Source organism: Babesia bigemina (genome assembly GCF_000981445.1).
Source record: "Babesia bigemina genome assembly Bbig001, chromosome : III".
Classification (NCBI taxonomy): Eukaryota; Apicomplexa; class Aconoidasida; order Piroplasmida; family Babesiidae; genus Babesia; species Babesia bigemina.
The window spans coordinates 1653065-1679771 of record NC_027218.1 but is presented as its reverse complement, the minus strand read 5'-3'; the positions used below and the strand labels follow the sequence as shown (position 1 = coordinate 1679771).

Below are 26707 nucleotides of genomic sequence, written 5' to 3'. Positions count from 1 at the left end.
CAGCCGGAGACGTGCGATTACTCTTCGGCGACCCCCTTGAAGAATGGGTGGAGCATGGCATCTTTGGGTGTGATCCGCATCGTGTGATCGTAGACTAACATTTTGTCGAGCAGGTCGATGGCCTCCGGGACGCAGAGGTGCTGGTTCTCCGCATTGATGAACTTCGACCAGGGTTTGCGGGGGTATGTGCCGAGAATCTCTTCGTACACGGGCGCCATTTTCAGTCCGTACTTCTCGAAGTAGGCGTGCAGGTCGTCGGTTCCGAGGACCTTGGCGATTTTGACGAGCTGGTCGTAGTTGTCGTGCCCGTAGAAGAAGGGCTCCTTTTTGAAAATCATGCCCGCCAGCATACAGCCGATGCTCCAGATGTCCAGGCTGTAGTCGTAGAGCTTCATGTCCACAAGCAGCTCCGGGCCCTTGTAGTACCTGCTCGCCACCCTGACGTTGTACTCCTGCTCCGGGTGGTAGAACTCCGCGAGGCCCCAGTCGATGAGCCTCAACTCGCGCTTTTCGTGGTCTATCATGACGTTGTGCGGCTTGACGTCCCGGTGCATGATACCCTGGCTGTGCGCGTAGTCGACCGCCTTTAGCAGCTGGTACATGTAGTACTTGATGTCGGCCAGGGACAACATCGGGTACAGAATCTTGAAATCAGTGTTGTTGACATACTCGAAAATCAGCGACGGAGTCCTGCTCTGCGGGTCCTTAACGATGTCCAGCAGCTTGATGATGTTGGGGCCCCCGCTGAGGTTCTGCAGAATCTTGATTTCACGCTTGATCTTCTTCTTCTTGAGCGGTTTGAGGATCTTTATTACGATCCTCTCCTTCGTGAGCACGTTGGTGCCCTCAAACACCTCGCTGTACTTCCCCCTGCCGATTTTGCGCACGATCTCGTAGTTGTTAGGGACGTTCCACATAAGCGTGATGTTCTCGTAGTCCCAGTAATCTGGGCCCTTCTTAGTGTTGACATCGGCGTAGTATTTGGGGAGAATAATTGGCAAGTCCACATTGGGATACGTAGACCGTTTATCCGTGTCTACGTCCATTGTAGGTTGTTCTGGGTGGATGTCGCTCCGCGCGCCCGGGCCGCTATCCTCTTGCAGTGCAACGACGGTCACCACTGGTTGCTCTTCTTGCTGCATTTGATTGTCGCGTAAATAGGGCTGCGGGAGGGCGTATATATCCTCGGAGTTCTCTGGCCTAGGTGGCACACCCTTGGGGAATCCCGAGCATAAAAAGTTCCAACCCAGACATATTCTCCAGCCCCTCCCAGCTAATTTCATGTCCGCTTAGCGGGTAGATGCTGTTAGATGTGCTAATAACGCCTGTGACACGACACACCGGCAGTCGACTACGGCCCCACAGCGCGCACCGGACAGCTAAATTTATATTATTCGTGGCGTGTTTCAGAGCTCGTCGCTGTAACCGCTGTCATCAGCCTGCTCTCCGGAACTGTAAAGCTTGCTGATGATGGGGTTGCAGACAGCCTCGACCTCGCGCTGCTTGTCGGTGTTCTCCTCGGCGTCAGCGTCGGGGTGTTGCAGAATCCACGTCTCGGCCTCGGCGATCGCCTTGAGGATGATGTCCTTGTCGTCCTCCTCAATCTTCTGCCCGAGCTTGTCCTTGTCTTGCACCGTCTTCTTCATCGAGTCGAGGTAGACCTCGAGCGCCTGCCTGCTCTGAACCTTCTCGAAAATCTCCTTGTCCTTCTCGGCGTTGGCCTCGGCGTCCTTGATCATGCGCTCGATTTCCTCGGGCGAGAGGCGGCCCTTGTCGGGGGTGATGACGATGTTGCGCTTCTTCCCACTGCCCTTCTCCTCGGCGGACACGCTGAGGATACCGTTGGTGTCGACGTCGAAGGTGACCTCGATCTGGGGGACGCCCCTAGGTGCCGGAGGGATTCCGGTGAGGTCGAACTTGCCCAAGTGGGTGTTGTCCTTCGTCATGGTACGCTGACCCTGGTACACCTGGATGGTGACGGTGGTCTGGTTGTCGGAGGAGGTGGAGAAGATCTGCGACTTGTGGGCGGGCAGCAGCGAGTTCCTCTCGATAATCACGGACATAACGCCTCCCACGGTCTCGATACCGAGCGAAAGTGGGCACACATCTAGCAACAGCACATCGTGCGTAGACTCGCCAGATAGCACACCACCCTGCATGGCGGCACCGTAAGCGACGGCCTCGTCGGGGTTGATTCCGTAGTCGGGCTCCTTGCCGAAGAACTCCTCGATCATCTTCCTGATCTTGGGGATACGGGTCGAACCTCCGATGAGCACGACCTTCTGGATCTCGCTCTTGGACATCTGGATGGTCTTGAGCACGTCCTTCACGGTGTCGAGGGTCTTCACGAACAGGTCCTCGTTGAGGCTCTCGAACTTCGCCCTCGTGAGGGTCTCACTGAAGTCGATGCCGTCGATGAGGTTCTCGATCTCGATGGTCGTCTCGGTGGTGGACGACAGGGTACGCTTGGCGGCCTCGACCTCCTTGCGCAGCTTCTGCACGGCCTGCTTGTCCTGCATGATGTCCACGCCGTGCTTCTTCTTGAAGATCTTGATGAAGTGGTCCATCACACGCCTGTCGAAGTCCTCACCACCCAGGTGGGTGTCACCGGCGGTACCGATGACCTCGAACACACCGGAGTCCAACATCAGCACAGACACATCGAAGGTACCACCTCCGAGATCGTACACCAAAATGTTAGATTCCACGGTGGCGCGGTCGATACCGTAGGCGATGGCGGCGGCGGTGGGCTCGTTGATGATGCGCACCACCTCCAGCCCGGCGATGGCACCGGCGTCCTTGGTGGACTGACGCTGGGCGTCGTTGAAGTACGCGGGCACGGTGATGATGGCCTTGTGCACCTCCTTGCCGAGGTAGTTCTCCGCGATCTGCTTCATCTTCTTCAGCACCATGGCGCTGATCTCCTCGGGTGCGTAGTCCTTGGTCTTGTTGCTGTCCTTGATCTGGATGTACGGCCTCCCGCTCTTGTTCACGATGGTGTACGGTAGCAGCTTCATGTCGTTCTGCACCTCCTTGTCGTTGAACTTGCGCCCAATGAGCCTCTTGACGTCGAAGATCGTGTTCGTGTAGTTGATGGTCGCGTCGCTCTTGGCGGCCTCTCCCACCTTCGTCATGTCGTCCACGAAGGAGACGTACGAGGGGGTGATACGGTTACCCATCTCGTTGGTGATGATCTCCACCCTGCCGTTCTTGTAGATACCTACACAGCTGTAGGTGGTACCCAGGTCGATACCGATGATGGGTCCCTCGACTGCACGGTGTGAGCTGACGTCGCGCCCTCGCTTACCCTTTCCGGACGCGGGGTCGGCAACGGCCACGCGGCTGTGTGCCAGGACCAGACCTGCGGCAACGGCCACGGCCGCCGTGACGAAGTTTTTGGCGAACATGTTGCTTTGGTGCGTGGAATTGCGCGGTACAAATGCCTCCTTTCTTGCAGTTCGTTTTGCAATGGCGATGACGGGTTCGCTCGCGCGTGTCTTCCGTCTCTGCCTGCCCGCCGCACACTCAGTAGGGTGGAGCCCTCGCGTCGATGTGCAACCGAAGTTTGGCGATAAATTCGGCTTGTTTGCGTGTGTCAGCGGTTTAGCCACCGGTCGACAAAAATGAAATGTAGTGCGTGGGAAGTTAGCGCGATTCCACATGTGGATACCACCCCATCACACTCAGTATGTGCAGCTGCTGCGCCAGTTTCTTCGATGCTGGATCGGCTGTGCACAAATATTTAGTTCCGCGCCTGCGATACGCGTCAATGTGTATGGTTTCGCATACGCTAAACTGGCGGCGAATGCCGAGCTGTCACGCCCGTTTAGGAAGTGGCACTTCACCGCGGGACGTTGCTACGCTCGCGTGCCACTTGAGTCACGACCCTACACATCGATCTTCCATGTTTTTGCGAAACGTCTGACACCGCAGAGCGCTCGTGTGTAGCCGTCGTATGTGCGTTCATCACGTGTCTACGTTTTGCTGCGGCATCTGCAGAGACCGGTGGTAGCGGTTGCAGCCAGGTCACTACGTATTATCATTCATGTTAGTAAAGACTCCACTTATGGGTCATTGCGTGTGCGTGGTGTCGCGGTCGGTTTGTGGCTTCGCGTCCCACTTGTCCTTCCTCCGGATGCACGCCTCGTACTCCCTGAAGTCCTTGCTGCACTCCAGCACCTTCCTGAAGTAGCCGGACGGGGTTTCGCCGCCAGCTTCAGCCTCCGAGGCCCGGCAGCTCGCGCTTATGACGCCCTGGCAGCTGTTTAGGCACCTGGCCAGCCTGTGTTCCCACCCGCGGCACTGTTTCTCGACCTCGTCGCTCCGACCCGGCTGGGTCTTGGTGTACGAGGCGTTTTTAGAGCGACAGAAGTCTTGTAAAAAATCGTCCGAGAGAACTATTTTGTGTCCCTCCATGTTAAGGGCGCAGACGAAGTCGCTCCGTGTCCGACTACGAAAAAACAGCTACGAAATTTGAACGAACGGGCTCATTTTTCGTTCGCGAAACAGTAGCGTCGTGTATTCCACACCCAGCGCGATTACATTCCGCCCCGGGAAGTGGGTGCTCCTTTAACGCTGAGATCCGTTGCCGCTCAGAAGCTCATGTCACTAGTTCGCCTCCCCCTATGCGATCCTTGCGTTACTTCAGTCGAGGAAGAACTGGTTGTAGCTGCTTTTACGTTTCACGCGCCTGAGGATGACCTTTTGCGTGCTTTCCAAGCGTTTCACGGCCTGCGACAGCTCTTCCAATGTGGAACTGACTGCCTCCAAAACTTCACGAATGTCGTTCGGTAGCTCAGACAACGCCGGAAGACCTAGCTCATCGTTCGGTGAAGTGGCGTGCTCGGTCGCAGAGTTGTCCTCAATCAGCTGCGGACAGGGGTCGGCAGTTTGTATGCAGATGTCGAAACGCTCTTTCGGGATGTCAATTATGGCAGTAGGCGTTTCTTCAGCTGTCTTGTTTAGCGAGCCTGCCTCCAGACGCGCGTCCAACTCGCTCGACGTCGTTTCCTAGAACAGACTGTGCGCCACGATGCTGCCACCTTACCGGTCTGTCTATGTGTACGCTCTTCTTCTCCAGGCCGGAACTGGGTTGGTGAGCTGATAACGCGATATTGCTTTGAAAAGTTATACTCACTATAAACTCGAACACCGCCCTGTGTTTTCAGTGTGCGGGTCGGCGCCAGTGCCGTCGTTTCCGGGTCCCCGAGAAGAGCGTCGGCAGGTCGTTTGTGGGCGGCGGGGTCCTGGTCGGCTGCAACACAGCATGGGAGAAAGTATTATTTATTGTGTAAACGCAGGGCTGTGACACCTACTTCCGTTGGTTACGCCGGAATCGTGCTTGTCCATCATTGCGCTGACCTAAGAATCTCTGCTTCTGTGCCCAGCTCGGTGTCTTCTTGTTTATCGGCAGTTTCTCCGTCGATTTGAAGGTGGATTTGATCACGCATCCTCCTCTTGTGGGTGTGTCTCCGCGGCTTTATGGAAAATTCCTCCGTAGAATCCGTGGCGGCAGAGAAGCGCAGTGAAGACTGCACATTTTGCCGCGTTACCGGCACCGTGCTGTTCAGCGGAGTCGCGGTTTACGCCTTCTCGTGCGCTCGTAGAGCCAAAGGGCGGCCTGTCGATCGTATTTTCAGCTCCCTCTTCGGAGCAGGTGCGCTGTGCATGGGTAAGGAATTCCGCGTTGACAACGCAGCCTAATCGCTGTGCAGCGGCTTACAGGGGCTTCTATTAGCGACTTGACGTTGATGTGTGTTACTATGTAGGTGCGATGAGTAACGTGAGCACCATCTTTGTGTTCGACGTCAACCGGGCACCGTCCTCGCCGAATCCGACCGACGAGGAAGTTCAGGTAGGCGCATGACTTCCTCGCCAATAACGTGCTTAGGATGCCAAGCTGCTGTACTACTACCCAGATCACAGGGAAGTGGAGGAACGCCGATCGCATTTAGGCCTGATCGAGGGCCTGCTCGTGCTGCTTGCCTCCTTCACCAAGCACAAGATAGACTTTTTGCGTACTAAGCTCTTCACGACAACCATCAGCGAGTGGTGTGACGGGATATACCTCGTTGTGGTGAGTGTTTTCGCGTGCGCGTATTGTTCGGTTTTGTGCATCCGAGTTTGGAGGCGGGCAACTGCAGCAACCTGGCGCACCTCATCCAGTGGCGCCTTGTTGGTAGATGCTGCGAACCTGAATTTTTCGTGTTATGCATGTAATCGCTACGAATGCCGTGTGGTTATGGAGCCGCAGTGTTTCAAGAATGAGGAGAACTCCTGGAATGAGATGGCCGAGTACAGCCACCATTGGAAGCACTACATGACCAAGGTCGTGCTCGAAAACGCAAAAAAGCTTTTCGAGCTGCTGCATGGCCCTCTGCGCGATCTACTTAATGCGAGTGACGGCAATGCGTCATCTAATCTCGAGAGTGTGAGGCGTGCCTTCGAGGACTTCCTGCCTTCCTTCATCACGAAGGCCGCGGGCGACTCGTTCAACATTCTGAATGGTTCGTGCATGGGAGCGTTAACTCAAATTGGCGTCAGCATGGAATGCGTCGTACAAATCGCATGCCAGCGCACTGAGCACCTTGGACGCGCAGGTATCTTTCCTCGTCGTTGCCGTCGGCACCGTTTGCAGACGCTGATCGCCGACCTCTGCAGCGAGTTTGAGGCGGTGCACGACTACGTTTTCATCCACAACAAAGAAGTGCTCCACTCGTCGTAAGCGTTACTGTTGGCCCTTTAAGTCACTTCCAGCCTGGACCTGGACAACATGCTGGCGCTGTACACGTATCTCATAAAGCACCAAGGCAGCGTTAGTTGCGCGTCCGAATGCCACAACAGCTACCCAGGTGTCCGAGCGGCAGGAGCTGCGTATGAAGCCCTTGGCCGACGGAGAGGGCGTCGGCGAGGCGCACATTATGAAGTCCGAGTCGGGCGACGCCTTCAGCCCGAAGGTCCACATTAACGGGCAGGCGTACCACCTGGGCGTGGTCTGCATGGGCGGCCTATACCTGGTGCTCCTGCTGCAGTGTGACGACGTGATGTTCACGTTGAGCAGCATCAAGGAGTACCTCTCGGGAACGCCTAACGGCATGGGGGCGCTCTTGAAGTCGCTCAGCCAACCACCCGTGGCGTCCAAGTTGCGCACGGTGTCCATCAACGCCGTGACGAAGACTATCAGGAGGTTTGTAGACTCTGTGGTGTGGCACCTATCGCCTTTCAGCGTCGGCTACAACGAAATTGACGAGAAGGCGTTGCGGGAGCTGCAGGTCATACGCGGCATCCACCATCTGATCGAGTCGAGTTTGGAGGTCATAACGCGCATGCACGTACGCTCCAAGCAGGGTTGGTGCAGCGCCCAGGTGTCCAACGGCAGGTACTGTACCGGTGCCTGGCAGCTAACGTTCTCAGGGAGATGTACCTCACGCTGCCGTCGGAGAGCCTGAGCCTAACGGACGTATCGGGCGCCTTCAACGAGTTCGTGAAGACCTTCTTGGGCGGCATATACTTCATTTAACTTATCAGGGTTTTAATGTCGAAATCCTTATGCACCACGTGCACAGGCGCGACCCTGTAGGCCACCTTCGTCACGTAGATGATGGTGGCCAGGGTCTCGTGCGTCCCGAATTCGTGGTAGTCGCCTCTCGCCGTCTGCACTTCCTAAGCGCGCCAGCAACCGCAACCAACCTCGTAGAAGCACTTCGAGTTGTGCCGCTTGAACGCCTTCTCGCCGTGCTGGTCCTGGAACATGACGTCCAGGTGGTCGCCCACGGTGGTGGAGTAGTCGAAGTTCTCGATGTAGTCCGTGACGCCCAGCTCGTCGTATATCAGCAGGCACGACGTGTGCAGGCACCCGTTGTCCTGGTAGAACACGACGTTCTGCGACTGCGGTATTTCGTAGAGGTTCGGTTGCAGTTTTATCCCTGAGAGGCGTTGGCGCATGTCAGTGGTTCCGTACCGTTCGCCGTCAGCAGCTTCAGGACGCCCCTGGTCGCCGTCAGCTCCTCCTCCTTCGATTTGTCCTCGCGCTTCTTGATTGCCGCAATTTGCTCGTCCCGTTCCCGCAGCCGGTCGATGGTGCGCTTGTACACGTTGAGCAGGTCGGGGCTCCCGGCCTCCAGGGTCGCCGGAAGGTCATCGGCGCCAGTTTCGCCGTGTTCCTTCACGTGGTCGTGGTAAGCGATGCAGAAGGCGAGCGCTTTCTTGTACAGCTCCAGCTCGTACGCCGCCGCAGCGCCCCTGTAGTACCTGCAGTGGCATGCCGCGCACCGGCGTGCTGAACGTACGCTTTCACGTTGGTCGGATCCCGCTTGATGGCGTTTCTGCAGTCATCGACGCACTTCACGAAGTCCCCTGCAAGCACTGTTACGCACGCTGCCGCCGCCGTACTTTTCTTTAGGTGGACCAGCGCCCTGTTGACGTAGAGCTGCGCGTTCAGCTTCTCGTTCTTGCCCTGCGCGTCTATCCCCTTGGTGTAGCTGGATATCGCCGCGTCGTAGTAGTACGCCCCCTGCTGCACGTAGCCGTTTCCCACTTCCTGGTTGCGGATGTCCCAGCGGCGCATCATTCCCTACCTTGTACTTTTCCGCGATAGACTCCCTCGTTTCGCCGTCCGCCAGGAGCTGCTGCAGCGCCTCGAGGTCCTCGTTACCCGCCGGGTCACCTGCTCGCTTTGGGGCGCTACGCTGAGGGCGGCTCACGTGGAATCTCGTCCCAGAAGAGCGGGTGGTCGACGTCGCCGTACTGGTCGCTGAACTTCCGGAGGAACTCGGGGTCTATGTGATAATCATCGTCGTCCATATTTGAGAAGTATTAAGTGTGTTTAGAGTTCGTCGTGCTGGTTCGGGTCGTTGACCGTAGGCACGTGTGTAAGCGTCTGTTTGAGTGTCAGCGCGCCTGAGATGACGTTGTTGATGAACTGCTCCACGTTCTCCACGGTCAGTCCGCCGTCCAAAATCTGCGTCGGATGCGAGCCTCTTGGCGCGTTTCACACCCACCTCGTACTTCCTGCGTTTACCCCTGTATGCGACCAGCTTCGCACAGTTCTGGTAGAACGGACACGACGGCGACATCCCGAAAGCCTCGACGAATCGCGCCTGTGGCGTCATGAATCACCGGTGGCGCTACTGCCGCCTTACCTCTTCCTGCGCGTTCACGAATCTGACCTTGATCGGGTCGTTGCCGTACTTTCTGGCGAGACCCCGCAGCGCCTCGTGTATCTCATCCTCGCTGCTCTTGCCGTACTTCACGAAGACGAAGCAGAACTGGTTGTCGCTGGCAGTGCACTCGCCGTTCGCCATTTTGCGCGCGGTGAGCTGCGAGTAATTCGTGTCGTTGCCGTGCACGCCCTGGCTCCGTTTGGCCTCGAACTGGGCGAGGTTCAGCCTTAGCACTACATCGTGGTAACCCAAAGCGCCCATGTCTATGGTTTTGCCTGCGCGCGGAGTTAGGGGTCGTGAGCACGCGACGCCGAACTCACCGGTGAGCGTCTCCGGGTCTTCCACAGGAATGAGCACGCCCGTTGTTGTCGCGCCCCTGGTGCCGAACACCTGCACCATCTCCTTGTTGCTGCCGCGAATGAACGCGAAGGTCACCTTGTCCCTGAGGTCCTTGGCCAGCGCCTTCAGTTTGGTGAGGTACACGCCCCTCTTGATGATGGCCACCACCTTGAGCAACTTGCTCTCCTGGAACACGAACTCGTCGAGATCCATCCTGTTCGTGATTATAGTGAATTCGGCGGGCAGCGCCTGGCTGACGAACGCGTCCAGCTGCTCGGCGTAGGTACGCTTGTCGTAGAACACCGGCTTGTTCGGCTCGGCGAACGCCACGATCTGCGGCACCTTTTCCACCCGGTTCCTCACGCAAACGTCGTTGTGCCTATTGCAGTTGACGGCGTAGACGCGGATGGCGCCCTGGAACTTGGTCGCGAAATCGGAGATGGGTTGCTTCGCGTCCCTGCAGTGGGGGCAGTCGTCCATGTAGAACACGTACAGGTTCAAGGTGCGGATGGTAGACATGCTGGCTTTGAACCCGGCGGCGTCCACGTCCTCCACCAGAGTCCCTTTGAACATGCGCTGGCCCCCGCCGCCGCCGGCGCCCCTTCCACCTGCAAGCGTGTTACAGCCCCTTTGTCGAACCAACCGTGGTGGCCATGCGACCCGCCGTAGTGCTGCCTGCCGCCGCCGAAAGCGAAGTTCTCGAAGATGTCCTCGAAAAAACCGCCGTTCATGTCAAACGTGAAGCCCGAGTGCTTCCCGTGGTGGCCGTGGCCGCCCTGCCGGAAGAAGTCGTAGCCCTGGTGACCCTGGGTCTGCGCGCCCCCGCCGTTCAGCCCAGCCTCGCCGTACGTGTCGTACAGCTGGCGCTTCTCGGCGTCCTTGAGCACCTCGTAGGCGGTGTTGATGTCCTTGAACTCCTCCTCCTTCCCGGGCGCGACATCGGGGTGTAGCTGCTTGGCCTTGAGGCGGTACGCCTTGGCGATCTCGGCATCGGTGGCGTTCCTCGAGACACCCAGCAGGCGGTAGTAGTCCTTCGCGCCGACGAGCGACACCCGCGCCAAACACCAGATTGCGATGAAAAGGACTCTGCCTCGACAAGGTATCCGCGTCTTTCGGACACCGCTTTCCATGTTACTACGTGTGTGTTATCATGCTTGTCGCTAGAAAATTTTAGTGTTGTGTTACGCGGCGCCCCGACGCGACCGCAAATTCGGCGCCGCGGTGTTCGCGCTGCGGCAGCTCGACGCGGGGATCCGGTGAAAATGTTGCGATGTGGCTCACTCCGGGATGAAACTCGCGTCCACCTTCCTGAGCAGCGGCATTTCTGTGTGCAAATGAGCCGTTGCGAAATCCGCGACGTACCTGTCACGAGGAGGTCGTTCGGCTGAGACAGCGTTTTGTTCCAGATGATGAGGTCGCCGCGCATGAACCCCCGGCGCACAATCTGCTGAATGACGAACCCGTTCTGTTTGAGGAACTGCAGGTACGCAGTGTTGAGGTTGTTCGTGTAGACCCTGATTTCGGTGTAACCGAAATCCATGGCGAAGGTCTCCAGGTGGTTGAGCAGCTTGCTGCCGACCTTCATGTTCCTGCACTTCTTGCTCACCACCAGCCTGACCATCTGCGCCACCGTGGACTTGTTCCGATACGGCGTTATGCCCACGCAGCCCAGGATCTCATTCTCCTTGCAGTTGGGCATCAGCACGTCCTTCAGAACCACGGACGACTCCGACATGGTATTGTACCTCTTGAGCCTGAGCTGCGGCTGGCTCTCGGACTCCGGCGCTTTCAACGGAACGGAGTCGTGGCGCGCAGCGCTGCCCTCCCCGGCGGGCTGCGTGCCGCTCGCGTCGGTGTCTGGCTCCGTCCTGCCGCTGAGGGCGGGCTCCCTCTCCTCGTTGTTGTCGTCGCCGCCCCCCTCAGCCCGCGTGTACACCGGCGTTGCCGCGGCCTCCGTGTTGGACTCCGTCGCGGTGCCCAGCTCCTCGTGCTTGGAGAAGTAGCCCACCCAAAAGTTGGATCCCTCGGTCGTGCGATAGGTGTCGAAAACCGACTCGAGGTCAGGGCAGCACCACCTGATGTGCCTCTCAATCTCGACACGCGCGCGGATGTACAGGTACACGAGGAAGCACACGCAGAAATACAGCAGGCTCTTTATCGGCAGCAGGAAGGCCATGATCACGATGATGGCCACCAGGTCGTGCACGTGCTGCACGACCCAGTACACCATGGCCGGGATGGTGAGCGACCTGAAGTGGTCGAACAGCAGCTTCCGCACATCGCCCTCGTCGTCGGTGTCGATCTCCCTTATCTTGAGAAAGGACTGGTTGATCCGCCTGAGCGAGGCAGTCCGCCGAAGGCCCCGCGGCTGCTGGGTTTCGGCGGGCTTGCGCCACCTTTTCAGAAAGTCGAACATGGTGCCCGTGTCGCGCTGCCTCCGGGCGACTTTGCGCGGTTGTCGTCAGCGTATCGTAGCAGCACGCCGCGTGGCGCACATCCAAGGAGACCCGCGGAAAACTTGTCAATTGCGTTTACACCCGCGCAGCCTCTCAACAGTGCTCGTCAGGCTGCCCATACGTGTGTATGGACGCTCTGTGTCCTGCTGAGCCGAGGCGTGACGCCCGCCCGGGGAGTGTATGACCTCGAGCACGGCTTAGGATGCCACGCCGCCCTTCACAGCAAATCCAGTTCCCTCCCGAAGCCCCGGTGTGTTACAGTTTGCGGAGGCGGCGTTTTTCGAGTCGCAAAAGGCCAGCTCAATTCCCGCTCCATGCATAGGGGAGTATAGTATACACTCGATGACGCGGTGGCATCGGCACACCTATTGCAACGCGAAGGCCAAATTTTACCGGCCGCAGTTTTGAAATGCGACGGCCGAGTTAACGCCCAATAGTGTTGCCTCCGGCGGCTACGCCCCTCCCACGGAGGGACCGCTCGTCATTTCCCGCTTGTTGGCCTTTGCATTTCACACAGTACCAACTGGAATTTGCGCTTATAACAAGATGTACACCGTTGTCTTCGTCCGCCACGGTACGTGGTACCCTTGCGTTTGTGACCGTTGTCAGGCGAGAGCGAGTGGAACCTCGCCAACCGTTTCTGCGGCTGGGCCGACAAGGCCTTGACCGAAACCGGCAAGAACGAGGCTAGGTGAGTGGAGGAATGCCGCGTCTATCACGGGGTTCGCAGGGAATGCGGCAAGATCCTCAAGGAAGCCAACTACAAGTTCGGCACACTCTTCACCTCTGTGCTGAAGCGCGCCATCGTCACCGCCGAGATCATCATGGAGGTCCTGGGCCAGAGCGAAATTCCCACCTTCCGCAACTGGCGTCTGAACGAGCGCCACTACGGTGCCCTCCAGGGACTCAACAAGGCCGAGACCGTCGAGAAGTTCACCCTGGACAAGGTCAACATCTGGAGGCGCTCCTACAACACCCCGCCGCCATCCTGCGCCCTTGACAGCGAGTTCTACCCCGGCAACGACCCGATGTACGCCGACATCCCCCGCGACGAGATCCCCAACGGCGAGAGCCTCGAGATGTGCCAGAAGCGTGTCCTTCCTTACTGGAACGAGACCATCATCCCGCAGATGAAGGCCGGAGAACCCGTCTTGGTTGTAGGTACGTTGCAAGCGCTATTATGTGCGTGAGTGTGTGTCGTTTTGTTCGTGGCCTGTCTCCAGAGCCCGGTGGACCGGACCAGCCGACGCAACCCAGACGAGGTGCTCTGCTTTGCCGTGAGTGCTGCCCTGCTAATTTCGAGCTTTGATGGCGGCTACTGAACCCGTCGCCCGGTGACATCTGCAGGGCGGGATGGCCGGCGCAGCACGACACATCGACAACGCCGGTGATGTCGTGGCGCTTCTGCGGTTATATCTGGTCCGTCGGAACCTGGGACGCTCCACTCATTTGCATTTTGTGTGATTGTGCGGTTACTGTGTGATTCGTTGTCGGCCAAAGCGTCGTCTAACGCCGTTGCAGCTCACGGCAACACCATCCGCGCGCTTATGAAGGTCATTGAGAACATCACCGACGAGGAGATCACCAAGATCAACATCCCCCACGGCGTGCCCATCGTCTACAACTTCTCTTGCGACATGAAACTGGTGGACAAGAAGTTCTTGATGTCTGAGGAGGAGCTTAAGGTGTGTTGGAATCCCACGTGAATCACGCGCTTGCAGGCGAAGATGGCCGAGATCGCTAACCAGGTCCTCAAGAAGTAAACTTTCGACCCATATATGTTGCACAACTCTCTTTAGATTTTTTCCATGGCCATGCCACCCGTGGCTCGTGCGCGTTGGGCGGGCGGATCTGTTTAGGCGATCACTCACATTTACACCATGCAGTGGCTGGAGAAATATCTGGTTCATTACATGGTCATGTCGGCCTGGCTGGCCTTCGTGCTGGTGATGCTGGGTCGCGTCATCGCAAGCCCCGCCGACATCTCCGGCGTCGCAGCCGAAAACAGGCGCACAAAGGAGATCGCGTCGTATGTTACCGCCGCGGTGGGTTACAATGCATTTGATGAATATAGTTTGCAGCTACACGTGGTTGCCATGCTGGCGTGTGCTGTCATCAAGTATCGCAAGTCGCTCGCCGGCCTCCGAGTAGTGGAAGGCGCGGAATCTAACGCTGCATCTTAAGTTTTCTGTCGTTTCTCCATCTCCTGCATATTTTGAAAAAGATATCCAAGTTGCGATTGTACGTCGTCATGTTGTCGACTTGTATGTTGTTGTGGCCCGCTCCCGGCACCCACCACGTGCGGAGGTAGTCCTCGGGAGTTCGTGTCAGCTCGATGTACCCGCGCTTGCCGTAGTCGCTGGGGCTCAGGCGGCCGGCGTCGTCGGATTCTGTGAGGTCCGTGACCTGCTCGTCCTGCTTCTGCATGAGCTCGGCGTGACGGACCTCCACGACAAACGCCAGCTCACGCGCCTGCTGCACCGGAATGACGCTGTCCACAGTGCCGTGGATGATCAGCGTCGGGTACAGGCTCTTGGTCTTGAGGTACTCCACGTTCGTGAAGGCGTCGAACTTGGGGGTGTAGGCGACGTGGCCCACCTGCAGCCGGATTGCGGAGGCCAGGGGCGCGTCGAGCACCAGCCCTCCGATCGGGTATTTCTCCGGCATGCTGGCGAGGTAGCACGACGGCGCGGAGCCCAGCGAGTTGCCGTAGAGCACGATGTGCTCGGGCAGCACCTTCAGCTTCCGCCGCGCGTACTCGTACACGGCCTCGATGTTCTCGTAAATGACGCGCTCGCCGGGGCTGCCGTCCGACAGCCCGTACCCGCTGTAGTCGTACGCGAGCAGGTCGACGTCGTGCACCTTGCACAGGTTGACGTACGCGGTGAACATGTAGCCGATGTCGGTGCTGTTGCCGTGGCTGAACACGATGAGCTCCCGGTCCTCCCTCACGCGCGGCTCGTCGTCCTCCTCCTCGTCGCCGGAACGGGGCCGGTGGCGCATAACGATCACGGATATGCGCTGGTTGCGCGCCCCCCGGAGGAAGGTGTGGAACAGGTCGATCCCGTACAGCCCTAGCGTGCTGCTCACGCCGGTATGCGGTCCGTGGCCCTTCTTCAGAAGGAACGTTCCGTACTTGTCTATGGCGTATCCGCGCCTAGATGGCGGCTTAAACGCCACGTTGTTGATCACCAGGTCCCTCAATCGGCTGCGCGAGAATTTCGAGGTGTGTCGAGGGCGCGCTTACCATGCGTGGAGGCAGCCGTAGAGGCACATGAGCCGGCACCGCCGCCGGCGCATTTGCCGCGACTCGTACGGCGTCATCTGCTCGGCCGCCATTCCGGAGATGCGACAATTGTGGCTGCACTGCGGTAGCGCTGGTGTGCACGCGTCAAGTAAGGTTTTACGATTAAGCACGTGTTACTCTGCGTCGGAGAGCGGCGGTGTGCCCTCGTCGTGTAACGCGCCAAAGGGGAAAACGACGGTCTCGGTGAGCGCGAACGACTGCGCGTTCACGTCCTGCGCCACCAGGTCCTCCGGCTCGTTTTTGTTGATCTGCCAAAGACGCTTTATGAGCTTGAACTCCTGCCTGGAGTCCGTGATGGCGCGCAGTGCCATGGCGAACGCGGTGTGAAACGCGTCGTACAGGTTCTTTTGCAGCCCGGTGAGGTGGTGGAACGCCTCCTCGAACCGGTACGTGATGGTCAGCTGGCAGCGCTCGGCGGCGTGTCCGACCGTGTATTCCACGTGCGCAGACACGGCGTCCATCCAGTGCTTCTCGAGCTCGGCGAGCGCCTCCTCCAGGCTGTTCACGCTGATGAGGTCCTCCACGCGGTAGAACATCACCCGCTTCTGCTGCATACAGTCGAGCCACCACACCACCCACGCCATGTGAACGGGGCAGAACTTAATGTCGAGCTTGAAATCCAGCAGAATCGCCTCGGCCATCTGCTCGAGCGCGAACACCTCGGACAGACGCTTGCCTGGCACGCTGGACTTCACCAGCTGCTTCAGCAGCACGGTGCCGTTGCGGTGTTGCATGCGGTCGCCGAAGGTGGAGCACACGCCGCAGGTGAGCGACTCTATGAGGTTTTGGCGCTGCTCTTCGTTGGCCTTGTTAGGCAGGATGTACGCGTCGGTGGACGTCAGCAGGCCGATCTCTTCCGCGATCATGCCGAGCAGGGCGTCGGAGAAGCTGCCGTCGTACTTCATCGATGAAAACACGATCTGGATGAACCTTTTCCGGAACTCCGTCGCCAGCGCCTTCGCGCCGTTGAAACCGAACTTCTGCGCCGAAAAGCCGACGACGCAGCACTCGTCGGCTTCGGGGGCGGGCTCTGCGGACTCGCCCTCGTTAGCCTGAAACGGGTTGCGGGTGAACTCGACTGAGCACGGGCCGAACTTCTTGCGGAGCAGCTCTATCACCTCCTTGCCGTTCTGGAACTTGGTGCAGTTCTGCTTCGTGCAGGCGCGCGGGGCGCACGTTATGCACGCGTGGCACTCTAGCACACACGTCCAGCTGTCGTTGGCCTGCTGGAACGATACCCACTGCATCGGCACCTGCGGGATCACGTCGGCGAGTTTCTTGTCGTCGTTCAGACGCAGTATAGGCTCCACCAGGTCCATGTTGCCCTTGGTGAGCGCGTTGTTCACGCACATCTTGAGCGTGTACACGCACTCGTCCACGTGTTTCAGGGACAGGGTGAAGTAGTCCTTGAGCTCCGAATACTGCGCCACGAGATTCCGCAGCGTCATGCCCTTCGCAGGCTCCGGATCGACGAAGCCGTCCGGGGTCACCTCCGGGAACAGGTTCTGGATGTCCGCGTACCAGAGGTTGTGGTCGAGCATGAGCTTCTCTTTTGCACTTGCGATAATGCGGGGGTCCACCAGGTCGCTGTCGGCTCGCGACCCTGACCTGCCCATGGAGCCGAAGCCGCGATCGCCTGCCAGCACCATCTTGCGCCTCTTGGCCGACAGGAACGCCCGCTCCACGGTGTTGACGCCCTCGTAGATGGCGGGGTCCCGCTTGAGGAAGTGCTGCTCATCAAACTCGTCACACCCGACATCCGATTCCTCGTCGAAGTCGGAGAACGACGTGGCCACACCGTTGAGCTCCTGCAGCAGGTTCTCGTACCAGGATATCGCCATGGCGTAGCCCAGGACGAGCCCCCTCTTGACGGTGGAAAAGCTTTTGCGATACATGTCACCCTGGTGGCACTTGCAGACGGTCCAGTTCATGGCCTTGGGGTCCAGCTGCAGTTCCAGCGGCAGCGTGCAGATCATGAGGTTGTACTCCGCCGCCTTCGTGAACGCGCGCCAGAGTCCGTGCTGGCGGACGTAGAAGTGCCTCCAGTAGCTGCACGTCCTTGACCTCTTCTGCAAATAGCCCACTGCCACGTAGCCGCACTCCAGGTTGTACCTCACGTTGCCCAGCGCGTCCAGACGCTCGAGCGCGCGCTGCACGAACGGACGCACCGCGTCGTCGGACGTGTCCATGGCGCCCTTGCCCACGAGCCGCCACCAGCACCGCCGCCAGCTCCGGTACAGCGGCACCTTCCGCCACTCCTCGAAAATCCCGTGTGTGTGTTCGGGGAGCTGGAAGTCGCCCATGCGCGGCTTTATCGCGTCGAAGATGTCCTCGACGCTCCCTCGGAGCACCGTCGCGCGGAGCAGCTGCTGCTTCAGGTCGGACGGCGACGCGGGCTCGCTCATATACTCCTCTGCTTCGTTCGTGTGGTAGCAGAGGATGATGCCGGAGTCCACCTTCCTAGCGTTGGACACGGTGATGGCGGTTTTGGCAATGTTGGGATGTAGCGATTGTTTTTTGTTCTGCAGGGTGTTCACGAACTCGTGAATGTCGGTGATTTCCTCCTGCTCCTCCTCCTCGTCCTCCTCCGGCGCCTCCGCCTCGCGACACTCCTTCTCGACCTCTTCGTACTCGTGGTCGCGATTTTCGGACTGCGACTCGCCGCTCTCGGTCGCGACTGACACGTGGTCTGGTTCCTCCGGCTCCTTCTCCTCGCGGTAGTTCCTGAACAGCTTACGCTCGCAGGAGCACCAGCACACGCGGCCGCAGCTCAGGCACACCACCGACCGCCTGAACCCCGGCATGGGCGTGACCTGCACGCCGTGCTCGTACGGCCGCGTGAAGTTGTGAATGATCCCCCTTTCCTGGTAGAAGCTCGCGATCGTGTTTATCTTAGAGGTGTGCAGGCCCTTCTTCAAGTTGTCGGTGTTGGCGAAGCAAGCGCTGATGGGCTCCTTGACCGGCTCCTCCTCATGCGTGACGGTGGTCTGCGCGGTGGGCCCCCAGTACGACGAGTGCCGCATGAAGTCCATCGCGCAACGCTCGTTGCAGAAGCAGCTCGAAATCTCGTCCAACTGCTGCAGCACCTCCTCCACGCGCTTGCTGTTGGAGTACTCGCGCTGCACGATGAAATCGTTCGGCTTGGCCCTGTGCACCTGGTACTCGTGCGTCAGCAGCTGCAGCCAGATGTTGCCGCTGCTCCAGCTGTTGATGCCCGTCTTCTCGAAGCCGTCCCAGATGTTGCAAAACAGCTGCACGTAGTTGCTCCGGGCAATGGGGTCCATGTGGATGTTGAACATGTGGCAGTAGAAACGCTGCAGACCGAACCTCCGGTGCTTCCACCGCGGGTAGCACTGCCCGAGGCTGCGGATCAGCTCGTCGAGCAGCTCCAGCTGCTGAGGCACGCTGTAGTGCAGCAGCGTGTACTGCTGCCGCTCGTCAATGTCGCTCCGGCGCCTCATGCCCTGCCCCGTCCTGTTGGCCCCCTTGGCGCAACGCGACATGTCCTCCTGCATCTGCAGCTCGTTGAGCGACTCACGCGTAAGACTGCTGGCGAAAGAAGTGTCCGTGAAGGCCGCATCTTCCGCACCAGGCTGGCCGACTATGTCGTCGATGCTTGCGATTTGATCCCCCTTGATAGATGCCCGAATCCCCTTCTTGCCGGCGGTGGCAAGGTAGTCGGAGGGGCTCGAGTGCTCGTCCAGGCGGTTCACATCCCTACGGCACTGGAGCTCCCCGCCGTGCGACGTCATGTCGAATCCTTCTGTGAAATACGATCGCTTGTCTGTGCGCGGCGACTGCAACCTCGCACATTCGCGATCATCATTATTAGGGCGTTCTAATTCCCTAGTTAGGTGGCAAGAATTGTGAACTCCGCGGCAGCTGGAGCTGCCTCTGATGGCTCGCAGCGACGTGCCGGCCGCTTGGATGACGAATCGCCGAGCTAGGTCAGCGAGTCGCGTGGTCTCGCAGATGGCGCTGTTGTCCGTACTGTCACACAGCCGCGCTTCAGTGACTCCCCTCACGGCAGTTTAAGACCGGATCGTATCGCGGTTGAGTCCTGACTCGTTGCCGAAGCGCGATCCCCAGATGCAAACTTCAATGGGTAATTTCACATGCAGTAGACTGCGGGCTCCCCTCGAAATTTTTATTTATGCGTAACTTAAAATAAATGGCGCCGCCGCGCTGTCGCCGAAGCTAGCCGCTGGACCCTGCATGGAACGTTTTGCGCGCAACCCTGCAGGCGAGAATTTTCGTCACGATCTCTCACTTCGACGGATTCCATCGTTAAACGGTTTTTCGACGCCCTCAAATAATGTCACCGCCGCCGAGGCGCCGCAGACAATAGCATGAAGTACCGCTGCGCGTCCGGATGCGCGAGGCTGCTGTAGACGGCGTCGTGCCCTCGCCGTGGTATCTCTAGATCGCGTAGCGCACTAGTTTTCCGCAATATCGCACATAAATGTCGGCGTTCCGGAGCGAGGCGCATCGTGCCATGTTTTTGCGCATGATCGCGCTCCAGCTGCGCTGCAATATCTTACGCCGCTTCGGCGGCGTGCGCCAGGAGGAGTGCCGCGTTCTGCGCTCGAGCTCGGCGCGCCGGCTGCTGATGCACTGGGCGTCGGACATTGTGGATCGCTTGCCGAGCGATTCCGTATCGCAACCGTCCTTCGTGGCGCGCGAGTCCGCCAGCGTGCCGGCGCGTGTGCTGCGCCACCCGGCTGTCGAGGTTGGTTTGAACGCCGAGCGGCCGGCGGTGTCATGCCTGTTCAGCCCCTGCTCCGCGAGGACGCCGGACTGCGCTGGCTGGTCTCACGTCTGGAGAGCGACGACGCACTTGTGCCCAAGCCTTACTTCCCGTCGGTGCTGCGCTACAACCTGCCGCAGTTCCCCTTCAAGCCGTACGAGATCAACAAGGCGAGGCACCTGTACGGGCTGCTGAAGTTCCCCTTCTACCGCCTGACGGCGGACGTCAACCGCTGCCCCAGCGAGAAGTTCAGCGGACTGCAGGAGCCAGTGATGCCGAACGAGTGCACGCTGCCCGGGGAGCACAACATCGCATCGGAGTTCGTCTACCAGGACGGCGGCGCGTTGGGCAGCGTGGATTACATCTACGCGCCCAGCGAAGTGGAGACGGGCCTCGCCGGCAGGGTCATCTAGCATGTAACGCCGCCGCCAGGCCGGTGGTCGGTGTACGCCCTCACTACGACGTGAGACGCGTCGGAAGAGTATCGCAGCGCTTCTTAAGGTCGTTTATGAGCGTTTACGCCACGTTGGAGCGCGTCTCTCAGCTGTTGGGTCGGCCGACGTCGCCTGGCCCGCTGCAGCAGGTGATACGCGCCTGCGGCCTTTAGTCACAAATGTACTATAAAAGTGCACCATTCTCGATAGGCGAGCTTGTGTGAACGTTTCACCGCCAGTGGCATTTTATCAAGCAGTGTGTTTCGCTGTGTGCGGTTGGCAGGATGCAGGGCTTACGAGGTCAGCGACCCTCCGAGCACCGCCCGCGCCGTCCAGCTACAACTCGTCCGCATCGCGAGTCGTGTACTTCGCGATTGCGCGCTTGGCCCTCAGCGCCTTGATGCGCCACCAGGTTCTCACGCCGTCCAGGGTGCGGTGGACCCCTGGGGGCGTGCCGTCGGTGTTGCGGGCTCGGCGGTACTGCTTGTGCTCCAGCAGCGCAATTGCCTTCCTCCACGTCGCCCGCTGCGATGCCAGGATGTTGGCAAGCGGGTCCAGGCACTCGATGTCGCCGCCCTTGAAGCCCTTGCTATAGAGCTCCGCCGCCACCTTGAGCTGCCCCTCCCGTTCTGCGATGGTGCCCAGCAGCCGCAGCGCCCTCGGGTCACCCTGCAGGAAGCACTGCGACAGCGCGCTTTTCGCGACGCTCCGGGCGCCATCCAGGTGTTTCAGGCCCCTGCCGCTCACGAACAGGTGGCCGAGGTTGAGCTGCGCGACCTGCACGCCGGCAAAGGCTGCCAGCGCGTTAAACAGGAAGGCACTGAGGTAGTCGCCATCCACGTAGGCGTAGAAGCTGTCGGTGATCGTCGTGCTCGTGAAGGGCCCCTCGGCAAGCGACTTGTATATCATGGCGACCCTCGTGGGGTTGGGCTTCGCGCCGCTGCCGCGTTCCAGCATCTCGGCCTCCCTCGACAGCGCGTGCGTGAGGCCGTGATCCGCCGCGGCGCGGTACATGGCCAGCGCCTTGGCGAGCTTGTGCTGGGGCCGGATCCCGACGACCGCCTTCCCCCTTTTCGAGAGGATCTCGCCCATGAAGTACAGCGCCTCCGGCACCTCGTGCTTCGCAGCCTCCGCGAAGTGCCTCGCAGCCAGCTCGTCGTTGCGCTTCACCGGCTTGCCCTCCTGCGGCCTTTCCACGCCGGTGTAGTACAGGTAGCCGAGGTACTTGGACGCCTCGTGGTCGCCCTGCTCGGCGGCGGCTGTCAGGTACTGCACAGCCTTCTCGGCGTTTTGCGGCACGCCGATGCCGTTCATGTAGCACACGCCCAGGTCGCGGGTCGCTGCCACCACGCCGTTGTCGCTCGCCTGCCGGTACAGCTGGGCCACGGTCGACTCGGCCGCAGGCTCGTTCTCCAGCAGCTTGCCCATCTCGTACATCGCCAGGCCGTCGCCCTCAGCCGCCTTGGACTCCCAGTACCGCATGGCCTCCTTCTTCTGCTTTTCCTCGCTCTGCAGGGTGACCGAAGCCGCCCTCTTGAACGCCTCCACGCTTCGTTCGTCCAGCACGAAATCGTCGGACGGGGTCATGTACGTCAGCGCGTCGGTGCTCCGCCGGCTGAGTCGGGACGCCTTCTTGTATAGCGCAGTTGCGGCTTTGACGTCTTTGGCGCACCCTATGCCGTACAGCAGCCGGTACGCGACGGCGAGAATAGCTGGCACGTAGTTGAGCGCTGCGGCCCTCTTGAGGTAGGCGATGGCCTTTTGGGCGTCACGGCCAAACGACCCGGTGTCATTGAAGGTGTAGACGAAGCTCAGGTAGAACTGAGCGGGCGCATGGTTGCGGTCTGCAGCCTTTTTGAAAAGGTCCCTTGCCTCGGCTGCGTCGCGCTTCCTCCAGAAGTAGAACGAGTCGTACCCTGAGGGCGATGTCGGCGCTCATGCTGCACGAAACCAACCGAACAGGCGTATCTTGCCCATCTCGTACCAGCACTGCACGGTAACGGCGTCCACAGGGCCGTCGGCCAGCTGCACTTTGTCGCAAGCGGCTGCTGATGCTCACCTCCTTGAACTTGTCGAACGCGGCCGCCGGGTTGCCCTCATGTGGAATCACGCCGTATCTGCACAAAGGTCACACTTCGGTGGCGTTGGGAGGCGTACCTGGTCGTCATGGCCTCGTTGAACCGCTTTATCCGGTCATCGTCTGAGCGAGGCTTCCATGGGTAGGCAGTGCCACTCACCGGGATTCCACCCCCTCGCCGCGACCTTCTGCGGACCGACCGTCAGCAGCGGCAGCGCCGCCGCCAGTAGCACGGCTACGGCCGCGCCGGCCGAACGCATGGCGGCGGTTTCGTGCGCGCGGCTCCTCGGACGCACGACGCCCAGTGAAAGTCGGCTATAGCGTCGCCCGGCGGGTCGTTGGGCTCGTTTACAATGAATTATTAAAATGTGTTCCGACGGCGGAGCGACTGGCGCTGCGTGTGTTATGGTGATGTCTTCCTGGCCAGCATCTGCTGCAGTAATTGGCTGGCCCGTTCGCGATTTTTCGCGTCCCCTGCACGGGTGTGTGGTGAAATGCGCGCCTGCTCACCTGCTACATTCATTCCTGGTATGTCCGATCCCTCGCCTTGCGCGGCAAGCCTCGCCTGCTCTGCGCCGATTGTCGCTTGCGCCACGGGGAACCTACCGGCCTTGTGCTGCTGACCCACAACGCTGAAGAACTTGCTGAACTGCGAGCTCTTCAGCGGGATGTGCGACTCCTCGTCGATGAAAGTGAAGTTGGACACATCCTGCGGGGTCATGTTCATGACGTCGTCGCTGTGCCTGAGCGAAACCGTCTTCTTGATATGCAGGTCATGCACCATCTGGCTGAGGTTCTTGAAAGACATTGCGTGGGAATCGTTTGCCGTGTTCGGAGTCGCGCTCGGGCTCTCGGGCCGCAGGCTGCCCAGCGAGAATATGCCGTCAGTGGGCTTCGGCGCGCTCCACCTGCCGGCGCCACCAGCAGGCCCTTTCGCCTTCGTGTTTTGCTTAGACGGCAACGGTTGCCCGTCCGTGTGTTTCGGCTTCCTGTCGCCTGGCATGTGCGCGCCCCCCTTCGGGTGCGTGTGCTCCCGCTGGCGCCCGGGGTGCTTGGGGTGGTTGGCGCCACCGCTTCTGCAACGAGTGACGCGGTCGAAGCAACATCCTACCTTTGCTCGTGGCCGTGGGAGTGGTGTGGTTTCCCGTGCCCGTTCTCCGGCTCCAGGGGCTGATCGTGACCGGGTATGTTCATGGGCTCCAAGAGCGGTTCGTACGGAATGAGGTTGCCATGGCGCCCGTCCTCGTGGCCAACGCTGCTCTCGTGTGACTAGGAGCGCTCGCGACGTACCTATTCTTAGACCTCGGATCATCCGCCTTGGCGCGACGTGCCGAGCGCCTCTCATCCTTCCTGAACGAGAAGAGGCTGCACGACCTCGTGGCAGAAGCCGCTAACGCGATTAGCTCCTTCGGCGGCAGCTGGTAGTACGAGTCGAACAGCACCGCACCCGGGCCCTGTCCCGCCGGACCCTGCTGGCCCTCTTGCGTCTCGCCCACCACCTTGGTGTTCTCGTCCAAAATGCACGGCATCGTGCTGGCGGGTATCGGCGTTTCCGCCTTCACTTTGAAGCTCTCCAGGTGCTCAGTGACGGCTGTCTGCGTCGCCAACACAGCGTCCTCCCATCTCGTCGCAGATTTCGCGGGCTGCTCCCGCGAGCTCGCCGCTATTTGCTCGCCCATCGATTCGCTTGAAAGGCCGCTGCCGTCCACCGCAGGGGCCCCTGCGACGACTCCAGCGCGGCTGTCCCCGTGCAGGCCCGAGTCTTCCTGCTCCCCTACTGCGGGCCGCCCTTCTTCGGAATTAAGCGCCATTTGAACGTCGTGTGTCTTTAAACATCGCCAGTGCCTGAGTGTCGTTGGGGATTGCGAGCGCCTAAGGTGTGCGGCGTCTTCCGCTCGCGACCTGCCTGTAGGGTAGATGTCAACAAGAATAATACGGGCGCACTCTGCCACCTGCGCACGATTCGCTCCTGAATCTGCGGGATGCTGCGGGCAGTATCCGCGCTGTATGTTATCAGTATGAGGCTTAGGACAGCGAAATGCACGGCGCTTAACGCCGTTGCTGTGTATGTCCAAACAGACATAGCACTCAACGGAGCACAGCGACCGACTTCGGACGAAGCGGGTGCTCACTTATACATAGAGATAGGATACAAATGCGGTGTTACTCGAGCGCCTTCCTGCGTGCATAGCTTTTTTTGGCGCAACCACTCGATCGCGCAGTGCCGTGGATTCTCGTTGATTCCCTGCATGAAATCACCTTGCCTGTGGGCACGCGATATTTAGCCGCTATAGTAGTGCATTCGGAATCCAAACTGCGTCGTTGGTTGCGCGAAGTGTGTGACCGTAGACCCTTGCCGAGGGCGCGCGCACCACGAGCGAGGCAATAGCACAGTAATGTAAATCGCACATAAAAAAATGGAGCTCCCCGGGGGCGATGGCGCGCTGTCCTGCTCCATAGAGGAGACGAACGCGATCCGGCTGAAGCTGGGTCTGAAGCCGCTGGCGGTGCGTGATTCCACTCCAGCCGCGGAGGGGAGTGCCGCCAAGGCGCCGGAAACCAAGGCGGTAGACAACGACGAAATAGATGAGAGCGTAGCGGCGCGCAAGCGCCTGATCGAAGGCGGCGGAATCGCCGACCTGTTGGCGAAGAGCGATGACTTGGCGCCACCGGGTGTCGATGGCGAAGCCGGGGCGGTAGACGGCGCCTACAGCTCGCTCGATGTGGAGGCGTGGTCACGCCGAATGGCCGCGATCCACCGCCGCAAACGTATGGGCACGCTGAACTACAGCGACGACGAAGAGGAGGAGCCCGTCGCGCCGGCCGCGCCGCCGAAGCGGACGGCTTCAGCAGTCAAGAGCGGCGCCAAGCTGAAGGTACTGCACAAAGTCGACGAGCTGCCGTTGGATTCCGGCAAGGAGGTTGTGCTCACGCTGGCCGATGTGGGCGTGCTGGAGGCCGAGTCGGCGGGTGTCGCGGAGGTGAACTTTTTGGAAAACCCCGAGCTCGCCAAGCGCGGCGGCGTTAACCTCAAGGGCGGTAGTCGCGGCGCCGGCGGAGAAACTGCGGAGTACAACCCCTACGAGGAGGAGGAAGACGCTGACGGGAAGACAGACATCCTGCGCAAGTACGACCGGGCGGTGGAGGAGTACCAGGGGTCCACGCTTTCCAACCTGGCGGGAGGCAAGCGAGGGTTCTACGTGGATTTGGACAGCGGCGTGGAACCGGCTCCCAAGAAGGCCGCCACGATGTTGACACAGCCTACCGAGGAGAGTTTTGACTTCGGCGGGCTGCAGCGCAAGAAGGATCTGTTAAAGAATCGCCATCGTCCGGTGAACTGGGACAAGGTTTTCAGTTCCGGTTCCACAAACGCCAGAAGTTCGGCACAAGCGGATAGTCCAGCAGCGGCGGATGAAGTTGCTCCGTCGCAGATCGTGAAGCGCGTGACGCTGGACATGGACGATGTGGAGGAGTGCGACCACCTCTACGCCCAGCTGTCTAAACATCGCAATCGCATTCTTTCCACGGTCAAAACCGAGGAACCTGGGCAAGTTGCGGAGACCGCAGTACGCACCAGCGTTATAGACACGGGGGCGGTCGTCGCCGACGCACCCGGGCTCCAGATCAACGCCACGTCCGAGCTCATAAAAGCAGTTAAGCCCAGGCAGTACGAGGAGGAGATCACAGTTCAGCGTGCCAGCCAGCGCGGCTCTAAAGCGTCGGGTGCAGAGGCAGCCGACGATGACGCTGACGACACGGTGGAGTACCCCGACGGCAGCGTCGACAACAGCGCCCCGATGACCTCGGGTATAGCGGCGGCGCTGGCATACCTGAAGGAGAAGGGCGACATCATCGAGGATAAGAAGGATCTGTCGGAGGTGGGAAAGGACATCACGCTGCACTATCTGGACGAGTACGGCCGCCGACTGTCGCCCAAGGAGGCGTTCCGACAGATATCCTGGAGCTTCCACGGGAAGAAACCGGGACTGAACAAGCAGGAGCGTAAGATCAAGCGGATAGAACGCGGTGAGTTTTGCGCATTTGTAATTTACAGTGTTTCAGAGCGTATGTCGAAGCTCAACCCGCTGGAGGGGCTGCCCACCATGAAGGCGCTACTCACCCATCAGGCGGAGTCAAAGTCATCGCACCTGGTGCTCAGCGGCAACACGCCCGGCATGTGAACCGC

General features: G+C 59.8%; 15 protein-coding genes across 15 annotated transcripts; 4 read left to right on the top strand and 11 right to left on the bottom strand.

The window, feature by feature from the left end:
• Positions 1-17: 17 nt before the first annotated feature.
• On the bottom strand, positions 18-1283 carry BBBOND_0306860 (casein kinase II, alpha chain (CK II), putative; the record flags this gene model as incomplete). The annotated part of the gene is made up of 1 exon (XM_012913514.1): positions 18-1283. The coding sequence occupies one exon, from the start codon at positions 1281-1283 to the stop codon at positions 18-20; it is 1266 nt and encodes a 421-aa protein (XP_012768968.1).
• A 123-nt stretch (positions 1284-1406) lies between these two features.
• BBBOND_0306850 (heat shock protein 70 precursor, putative) lies at positions 1407-3407 on the bottom strand (the record flags this gene model as incomplete). Its single annotated transcript, XM_012913513.1, has 1 exon — positions 1407-3407. The coding sequence occupies one exon, from the start codon at positions 3405-3407 to the stop codon at positions 1407-1409; it is 2001 nt and encodes a 666-aa protein (XP_012768967.1).
• Positions 3408-4071: 664 nt separating this feature from the next.
• On the bottom strand, positions 4072-4416 carry BBBOND_0306840 (hypothetical protein; the record flags this gene model as incomplete). Its single annotated transcript, XM_012913512.1, has 1 exon — positions 4072-4416. One exon carries the CDS (start codon positions 4414-4416, stop codon positions 4072-4074), a length of 345 nt encoding a protein of 114 aa, XP_012768966.1.
• A 228-nt stretch (positions 4417-4644) lies between these two features.
• Positions 4645-5352, bottom strand: BBBOND_0306830 (hypothetical protein; the record flags this gene model as incomplete). Its single annotated transcript, XM_012913511.1, has 4 exons — positions 4645-5010; positions 5048-5100; positions 5138-5254; positions 5316-5352. 4 exons carry the CDS (start codon positions 5350-5352, stop codon positions 4645-4647), a joined length of 573 nt encoding a protein of 190 aa, XP_012768965.1.
• A 421-nt stretch (positions 5353-5773) lies between these two features.
• On the top strand, positions 5774-7519 carry BBBOND_0306820 (hypothetical protein, conserved; the record flags this gene model as incomplete). Its single annotated transcript, XM_012913510.1, has 9 exons — positions 5774-5854; positions 5891-6076; positions 6254-6506; positions 6544-6599; positions 6638-6720; positions 6757-6814; positions 6852-7186; positions 7226-7378; positions 7414-7519. 9 exons carry the CDS (start codon positions 5774-5776, stop codon positions 7517-7519), a joined length of 1311 nt encoding a protein of 436 aa, XP_012768964.1.
• On the bottom strand, positions 7516-8802 carry BBBOND_0306810 (hypothetical protein, conserved; the record flags this gene model as incomplete). The annotated part of the gene is made up of 6 exons (XM_012913509.1): positions 7516-7653; positions 7690-7925; positions 7961-8250; positions 8289-8539; positions 8577-8665; positions 8703-8802. 6 exons carry the CDS (start codon positions 8800-8802, stop codon positions 7516-7518), a joined length of 1104 nt encoding a protein of 367 aa, XP_012768963.1.
• Positions 8803-8824: 22 nt separating this feature from the next.
• BBBOND_0306800 (dnaJ domain containing protein, putative) lies at positions 8825-10630 on the bottom strand (the record flags this gene model as incomplete). The annotated part of the gene is made up of 5 exons (XM_012913508.1): positions 8825-8959; positions 9000-9098; positions 9141-9436; positions 9482-10108; positions 10144-10630. The coding sequence occupies 5 exons, from the start codon at positions 10628-10630 to the stop codon at positions 8825-8827; spliced, it is 1644 nt and encodes a 547-aa protein (XP_012768962.1).
• A 147-nt stretch (positions 10631-10777) lies between these two features.
• Positions 10778-11916, bottom strand: BBBOND_0306790 (acetyltransferase, GNAT family protein, putative; the record flags this gene model as incomplete). The annotated part of the gene is made up of 2 exons (XM_012913507.1): positions 10778-10824; positions 10863-11916. The coding sequence occupies 2 exons, from the start codon at positions 11914-11916 to the stop codon at positions 10778-10780; spliced, it is 1101 nt and encodes a 366-aa protein (XP_012768961.1).
• Positions 11917-12502: 586 nt separating this feature from the next.
• BBBOND_0306780 (phosphoglycerate mutase 1 family protein, putative) lies at positions 12503-13719 on the top strand (the record flags this gene model as incomplete). The annotated part of the gene is made up of 5 exons (XM_012913506.1): positions 12503-12530; positions 12566-12647; positions 12687-13117; positions 13478-13641; positions 13678-13719. The coding sequence occupies 5 exons, from the start codon at positions 12503-12505 to the stop codon at positions 13717-13719; spliced, it is 747 nt and encodes a 248-aa protein (XP_012768960.1).
• Positions 13720-14122: 403 nt separating this feature from the next.
• BBBOND_0306770 (alpha/beta hydrolase fold domain containiing protein, putative) lies at positions 14123-15295 on the bottom strand (the record flags this gene model as incomplete). Its single annotated transcript, XM_012913505.1, has 2 exons — positions 14123-15164; positions 15204-15295. The coding sequence occupies 2 exons, from the start codon at positions 15293-15295 to the stop codon at positions 14123-14125; spliced, it is 1134 nt and encodes a 377-aa protein (XP_012768959.1).
• An 81-nt stretch (positions 15296-15376) lies between these two features.
• BBBOND_0306760 (hypothetical protein, conserved) lies at positions 15377-19015 on the bottom strand (the record flags this gene model as incomplete). Its single annotated transcript, XM_012913504.1, has 1 exon — positions 15377-19015. One exon carries the CDS (start codon positions 19013-19015, stop codon positions 15377-15379), a length of 3639 nt encoding a protein of 1212 aa, XP_012768958.1.
• A 710-nt stretch (positions 19016-19725) lies between these two features.
• BBBOND_0306750 (hypothetical protein, conserved) lies at positions 19726-20423 on the top strand (the record flags this gene model as incomplete). The annotated part of the gene is made up of 2 exons (XM_012913503.1): positions 19726-19992; positions 20037-20423. The coding sequence occupies 2 exons, from the start codon at positions 19726-19728 to the stop codon at positions 20421-20423; spliced, it is 654 nt and encodes a 217-aa protein (XP_012768957.1).
• A 357-nt stretch (positions 20424-20780) lies between these two features.
• On the bottom strand, positions 20781-22781 carry BBBOND_0306740 (SEL-1-LIKE PROTEIN, putative; the record flags this gene model as incomplete). Its single annotated transcript, XM_012913502.1, has 5 exons — positions 20781-22360; positions 22400-22469; positions 22504-22561; positions 22602-22644; positions 22682-22781. The coding sequence occupies 5 exons, from the start codon at positions 22779-22781 to the stop codon at positions 20781-20783; spliced, it is 1851 nt and encodes a 616-aa protein (XP_012768956.1).
• Positions 22782-22924: 143 nt separating this feature from the next.
• Positions 22925-24332, bottom strand: BBBOND_0306730 (hypothetical protein, conserved; the record flags this gene model as incomplete). The annotated part of the gene is made up of 4 exons (XM_012913501.1): positions 22925-22995; positions 23032-23597; positions 23633-23776; positions 23812-24332. 4 exons carry the CDS (start codon positions 24330-24332, stop codon positions 22925-22927), a joined length of 1302 nt encoding a protein of 433 aa, XP_012768955.1.
• A 606-nt stretch (positions 24333-24938) lies between these two features.
• On the top strand, positions 24939-26702 carry BBBOND_0306720 (SART-1 family protein, putative; the record flags this gene model as incomplete). Its single annotated transcript, XM_012913500.1, has 1 exon — positions 24939-26702. One exon carries the CDS (start codon positions 24939-24941, stop codon positions 26700-26702), a length of 1764 nt encoding a protein of 587 aa, XP_012768954.1.
• Positions 26703-26707: the final 5 nt, after the last annotated feature.